This window comes from Centruroides sculpturatus, unplaced genomic scaffold (assembly GCF_000671375.1).
Source record: "Centruroides sculpturatus isolate CEXI.00-Female unplaced genomic scaffold, Cexi_2.0 scaffold1079, whole genome shotgun sequence".
NCBI classification, from domain to species: Eukaryota; Metazoa; Arthropoda; class Arachnida; order Scorpiones; family Buthidae; genus Centruroides; species Centruroides sculpturatus.
In genome coordinates this window covers 294,152-301,580 of record NW_019385267.1, presented here as the reverse complement: position 1 = coordinate 301,580, position 7,429 = coordinate 294,152, and the positions used below count along the sequence as shown (strand labels likewise).

The 7,429-nt window shown below is 31.8% G+C and overlaps 1 protein-coding gene across 1 annotated transcript in view; it reads left to right on the top strand.

The window, feature by feature from the left end:
- The first annotated feature begins 3,437 nt into the window (after positions 1 to 3,437).
- LOC111636891 (beta-ureidopropionase-like) overlaps positions 3,438 to 7,429 on the top strand; it is a 7,573-nt gene continuing 3,581 nt past the window's right edge. Inside the window, exons 1-6 of the mRNA XM_023382282.1 lie at positions 3,438 to 3,871; positions 5,099 to 5,213; positions 5,925 to 6,006; positions 6,080 to 6,122; positions 6,195 to 6,221; positions 6,308 to 6,348. Coding sequence (XP_023238050.1) covers positions 3,829 to 3,871; positions 5,099 to 5,213; positions 5,925 to 6,006; positions 6,080 to 6,122; positions 6,195 to 6,221; positions 6,308 to 6,348 — 351 coding nt within the window. The 5' untranslated portion in view covers positions 3,438 to 3,828. The remainder of the gene's footprint in view (positions 3,872 to 5,098; positions 5,214 to 5,924; positions 6,007 to 6,079; positions 6,123 to 6,194; positions 6,222 to 6,307; positions 6,349 to 7,429) is intronic.

Sequence of the window (7,429 nt, the reverse complement as noted above, 5' to 3'; positions counted from 1 at the left end):
ATCTCACCCAGATACTTGGGGTGAGATGCTTAAAATGCCAGACAGTGAAAAAGTCGTCATTGCAAACACAGTATAGAATTTTTTAAAATAAACTCCAAACTTTTATTTGAAAGACATACTCCAGAATATGATATTTTCATTAGAGGGCTCCTAAACTCAAATTAGCGCTGTAATTTTCTTCATAAGCAAAATGTTAGGCATCTTCCACCGAATCACTATACATAACTTTATTTCCCCCAAACATATTTATGTAGCTAAAATTAGTTTTAACTAATGTTAAAAGTTAAAACTAGTTTTATCTAAAATCAAAACATGTACGGCCGTAAATTAACTAGACAAAATCGGTTTTGTCTAGTTAAAACTAGAATTTACTGCTAGTCAAAAATGAATTTGAGTTAAAACTAGTTTTAACTAGACAAAACAGGTTTTAACAAAGACATTCAGTATAAACTAGTTTCAACTAGTTAAAACGCGTTCTAACTAAAAACAGGTTTTGACTGTAACATATATATATATATATATATTATTTTATCATAGCTATTTAGCTATTGTTTATGATTACAGAATCATGTTTAACATATATCAAATTCTTTATTCACATACATTTTTGACATTCAGTATAAAAGAGAATGTAAGTTATAAACAGTTTTATATATAATAACCAAGAGGTATTCATGTAAATTTATATAAATAAAAATGTACATGTTCGTTTGTTCAAAATCTCAAATCTCTGAAAGTTCTTAACCGATTGCTTTGAGATTTTGATACAACATTGCATTCGAATACGCACGTGCTTTTATATTGTATAGATGTCGAAATTCCTCCGAGGGTGAGAGGGGCAAAATTAAGGCTTACCATGAAGAACTGGTCTTCCATTATTCTATTTTAGATGCAGTTTTTTGCATTTTTGATTGCATTTTAATAGGATACATCAAGAAAATGTACACTAAGAAGGAATTTTTCAAATTTTTCCCCCCGTGGGGAGTGTTATACATTTATAATAGATACATTTTGAGCCACAGCAACGCGTGGCCGGATACAGCTAGTATTTAATTAAAAATGCTATAAATAGCAACTGTCTAATGAAAATTTTTGAAGTAATATACTTATAGACTAGCAGATAAGCCTGGCATTACTTGGGCAAAAGTAACGATAGCAAAGATTAAGATTATTACATTACAGCCAATCTTACCCATTTTCACAATGCAAGAATTAGGTCTCCCTGTTTCCAGACTAATTAAGAGAATTTTTAGATGGGTCTAAAAATATGTTCGATTTCCTGCAAAAATGCAAAGAAACCACATCTGTGCCTGTAAATCTTGCACTTCGCTTTCTCTTAACACTTCTGTTGTTGATGCCTTAATCCTGTCCCTCTCCCCTGCGGGGGGAATTTAAAAAAAAATCCCTTCTTAGTGTGCGTTCTCGTGACATACCCTAACTGTGTACCAAATTTCAACTTTCAACTCCTAACCGTTTGGGCTCTGCACTTATTATTATCAACCCGTTTTGATTATATAAATATATATATAAACTTGCTTGATTACATAAATTTCATTTAATATTTGTTGAGTAAATTAAAACTCACAACTTTTTCAACTTTTTGTTTATCAAATAGAGTATACTAGAAGAACAGAGATTAAAAATAAGTTATTTTATAATACGGAATTTTCATATTTTATATCTAAGTAATGCGTTAAGTCCAAGATGTAAGTTTTAAACAAAATTTTGAAATTTGTAAATAAAATGAAGACATTAATTTATATTTCTAGCTCAGCTTTCTATGAATAAATTCTATATTGACTTTAAAACTATTTTTAACCACATCAAATACATAAAATGTCAACATAAATCTGATAATTTTATGGTAAAATAATCAAATATTTGGTAGAATAAACATTAAACTAAATATATTTCCAAAAGAAATTTGAATTAAGAAATCATAATTTAAATCTTTTTGAGGAAATATGGATGAATAAAACAATTGTATGAATGTTTATTTAATTTGTTACATAATATTTTTATTTAAAATGAATAAAAACAGAATTATTTTGTCTGTGACAGGCTCACTCTTTATCAAAATTGTACGATCCTGAAAAGGATCTTTTGTGATAGTCCTAAAGTATCGTTTCGTTCAACTAAAATATTGCGGTTCAATAGATCTTCAAAGAGCAGATCCCGAAATTGATTGCTCGTTCGTTGTTGAAATTTCTTCTTCTCTTTCTTCATTTAAATGATCTGTAATAAACTCCTCCTCTTTAAAACCAATGGCCCAATTATGCAAAATTACTGTGGCTATTATTATATTAAGTGTGTTGTCTAATTCGGTTCTCGGACAACTTCCAATGCACGGAAGTCGTCTTTTCCAGATCCCAAATAATCTCTTGACGATATTTCTTGCCGACGAATGAGCTTTGTTATGCCGTCTTTCGGCACGATTCTGCGGATGTAAAAATGGGATCGTTAAATAAGGCAAACAACGATAGCCGCTGTCACCAACCAGATATCCATTACAATATCCTTGATGTTTTTCTTTAATACTACTGTTAGAAACAATTCTACCGTCGTGCGTTGAACTGGCCACCGAGTGACAATATTTATAATTTTCATCTTTCCATCACAGATTACCTGAAATATACATTTAAACAATGCATCAATTATATATTTTCATTAAAGTTATCAGTTTGAGATATTATTTGATATTTTTATTTTCATATATGTCAAAGAAATAGTCACATAACTATTTTATAACAAGGCATAACAATTTAAATGTTAGAAAATTATATAGGCCATTGCATATTTAATAGTCATTTAAAAGGCTTTGGATGGTTCTGATAATGACACGGCGATAATAAATAATACAATATATAACTTAATACAAACGTTAAACAAGACCTCATTCTTATTATAAATGTCTCTATTACTATACAAAAAAATGTAAATTTATTTAATAATGGTTTGATAGATACCTGCATATAGTAGTGACGTAAACTCCAATAAGATCACCGGCTACCTTCTGGAAGCTTCCGATGGCATAAAATCGTAATGCCGTCAACAACTGTCGTTTGGTAGTTAATGGCAATCCTCTTCCGTCTAGATGCTTAATTTTGTCGCCAATACGATTTAATATATGAAGAAATCCAGATCTAGAAAATCTATACCAATTCGAATTTCGTCTTCGGAATAGATTTCTGAAGGATTACTTTGATCTCGAATTACGTTCTCTCTTCGTAACTGTCGAGATGAATAATTTTCTTGATTCATCCAGTTTACAATATTTATTAAATGAATAATATCCATTATAACATAAACTTTGCCACCATCAACAAATGAATATGGTGACTTTTCCTCGGGTACAATTGTGTCTAAACCTGCTAACGAGGGAGTCTAGAAAGTAGGTCAAATAACTTGTTTCTAATGGCTCTCCAAACAGTGGCAAGTGAGAAATGCCGTCTCTGCAATGAAACTTTTCTGAACTGCGTGCCGTCTACACGATCTCTAAATCGTCATTGGTATCTAAATATTGTCTCTGCAATCGGCTGAGTCAGTCTACAAACATATTTCTATAATCTTAACCATAGACCATTATACTGATGATAAAGTTGCAATCTCTCGCAGGCTAACGAATTCCCCAAATGTTCTTCAATAGGCTATTTTTCCGTGCTGGAAGAGGGTGCATCTTATATGCTGTAAAATATAGTATCTGATTTATTGGCATCCAATGTGATGACAGATATTGATTGTTCAGTGTATTTAATTAAAAGTACAGTTAAAATATTTATGTAAATGACAAAACTTTGAGATTGATTGTTATTTCAGTCTACGTATTACATGGAGGGAAACTTGGGACATCCTGTGTTTCAGACACAATGGGGTAAGTATTTTTCATTTGTACATAAATTGCATAACTTGAAAATTAATTATTACTTTCATATTTTGATGATCTAATTAAGTTCTATTATTTAAAAACACAATTAGAATTGTTGACATATTTTATTTGCTGTTTCTCTTACTTACAAATTTCCTCTTTAGCGTCTAATATTTTTTCAAAATCTTTTTTGTCGTCTTTTATTTAGATAATTTTAATTCTTTTACATTCTGTCATCATTACCATTATTGCTACTCTATTATTCAGCAGTTTGTAAAACTACAACTATATTCTCTTCATTTGTTCCCATAGTGAAGGCCGAGTTCATTGTCCGAGCCATCTAGCATTGTGTTTCTTTCTCTTTTTTTCCCTATTTTTTCATACTGTTAGGTATATTCTAGAAGGTTGTATGTCACTTTTATGATTTTCAATGAAACCTCTTCGTAGGTTTTCTTTGAATATCATCTTATTTTTCTAAGTTCATTCACTTGTCATTTAGAAGAAAAGTGACACACAACCTTACTGCATGACTCCAACAATATACTCTTCTAACACTACTAATACTATTCCATTTTCTCTCGGAATGTGTCCCATCTGTGATCTACCTATCTGTCTTATTATAATCTTACTTTCTTCTCTTGCCCTACTTGATATTTGCTAATTACGGATCTTTTTAACAACTTTCTCTGTATTAACTTCTCAAATACCCCACACTCTCCTCGTTTATATTCAAAATCTATATGGAGACATTCTTTAAATGTAACAATTTTATCCTCGGAAAAGAAAGCGAGAATGGTTCTCGCTTTCTTTTCCGAGGGAATTATAAGTCTGTCTTGGTTGTTTCCTTGAATTGTGTGTCTTTCTACACCTCTAAAGCCAGCTCCAGACATTTGCCAATTGCTGAACGATTACTCACTTGGCACAATGTACCAACAAGGATTCGGAAATGGCAAATACCGAATATTAGTCACAATGTCAACTGAATATTAGTAAATCATTAAGGCTACTTGGTATTGGCCAAATGTTTGCTTGGCATTTGAAAATAATGAATATGTAGGGCTGGCTTAAAACTGAACATTTTTACAAACTGATGGGATATTGTCGTCCACCCGGTGGCTATCTTACATTAACACATATTACTATGCAAATAATTGTGTAGAATTTCATCCCATTTCAATGAATTAATCGTTAAACTCTTTCTGCTCATTACACTTAGATTTGTTATCTTTTTAGGCAAAATTGCAATTAACATATGTTACGGTCGTCACCATCCGCAGAACTGGATGATGTATGGTATCAACGGCGCAGAAATCGTTTTCAATCCTTCCGCCACGGTAGGAAATTTAAGGTAAATTATTTCGGAATTATTTTCTTTGGTTGTCTCATCCGAATTTATGATAATTTATTAATAACTTTATTAGCAGAGCCAATTAATTTATATCACATTCTAAAAACAAAAGTTACGAATCTTTTTCTTCGTCTTTTTTGTTTCACTTGACACAAGAAAGGGTGAGGGAAGTGTATATGAATTTTGTTACCTCTTGTCATGTTTTGATTTTAGAAAATTAATATATTTTGCTATTTTAAAATGATTCCTCATAGAGACAAAACAAGAAAATTTTAAAGAAAGTTAATATCATCTCTCAAAACTATAAAGCTAGATTCACATTTGCATACAAATTGCTACAAAGTAGATATGAACTGCTGGATTGTTAGAAGTTGAGAATGTCTAGGCTTTTGCCGAAGTCAGTTAGTTTGACCAATTGACTTTATGTTAGTGTTCAAAGCCTGTTTAAGCAGTCGCATTCTAACTTAGCTTTAAACCAAGTGTAAACCAAGTCAACAAAGGAAGATTTACAAACAAATTATTCAGTTGTTCCTTTCTCTAATTTGGTTCTATAGCCTTTGAGAACAACTTTTTATATTTGAGTGTCGACTAGCATTTTTATCTTTTTGTAAACACAAGTTGACATTTATACAATTAAAAATTAATAATGGTTTGGAGATGACAATCGTTCTTAAAAATTACAGAGAACTATTTCAAAATTTATTTTTCCAGCGAGCCATTGTGGCCCATAGAAGCAAGAAATGCGGCCGTAGCCAACAGTTATTTTACGTGCGCCATCAACAGAGTCGGAACGGTTTGTATTCTTTATTTTGACTTTGGTAAAGAAAGAAACAACATTTTTAATTTGAAATTTAATGTGCGAGCAGGAAATTTTTCCTAGAGAATTTACGTCGGCAGATGGAAAGCCCGGTAAGTTTTTAATATATAGAATTGTAAATACATTTTTATTTGTGACAAGTAAATGTGAATGTTTTATTTCAGCTCATAAAGATTTTGGATATTTTTATGGTAAAAATTTTAACTTTTTGCTTAAATGTTTATGAATGATGAAAATATTAGGCATTTATGGTTAAATTACTTGCTACTAAATGTAGGATCCAGCTACATTACGGCTCCCGATGGCACGAGAACACCCGTAAGTAAAAATTTTCATATGATATTTAGTACAAATATATATGAACGTTATAAAGATTAATATCTTGTTATAATTTTGTTGAACATCTCAACATTGAAAAGTGCACTTACAACAGACTCTTTCTAATATCCTACTGCCAGAACACACAATTTTAAACCTACCTCTAGTTAAGCTATTGTTAAGATTGGTGCAAAATGAGTCACTGTCAAATCATATTGGTCTAAGCAAATTTGTCTGAAATCAAACTGAGCATTTTCGGCCCTGAATCCACTTATTATATAAAAACCAGCATGTCTACGTGTCGAAGCAACCTTGTCGACTCATTTGTGTCAGCCTTTAGAATTGCCATTGTGTTTAACAGTACAAATGTCTTCATAAAACTGGGCTCCAGCACTATCTCATGTTTATAATTTAATTCTCAATGGACCTTTAATTATTATTATTATTATTATGTTGGGTTTAGTGGTTTATACTCGATTGACACTGGTTACTGTGTACTATGCCAGACCAGAGTCGAGGCATAGCAACCAAAACAAAACTAAAATTAAATAAGTGTGTCTGTGTCTGTATTCAGGAATTTCCTAATAATATGGCATATATTCAATATAGTGGCCTTCTGTAACAAGATGTATTTCTATTCAATTGTAATGTTCCCAGGCTTTTGTGTAGTGTGTGTGGTATCACACCTGTACAGGAGAGAACGACAGGTACAATAAACATTCTTTCCATCCTCCACAGATGCCGTATTTCCTGGGCGAGTTCTGTGTACTTGCTAATTTTTTCAGTGCATGTTTTGTACATTGTGAGTGTTTGGAATGGCTATGTCTATAATGTATGTGATTTTATTGTTTGTCAATGAGTGTGATGTCTGGTCTGTTGTGGTAAATTGTTTTATCTGCGATTACGGCTCTCTCGTAGTACATTTTGTGCGTGTTGTTTTCCAATACTGTCTGTGGAACATATTTGTAGTATGGTTCGTGGATGTTTACCAATTTGTGTTTCTTTGCAAGCTCTTGGTGTATTATATTTGCTACTTGATTGTGTCTATGTAAGTAATCTGTCTGTGCCAAGAGCTTGCAAC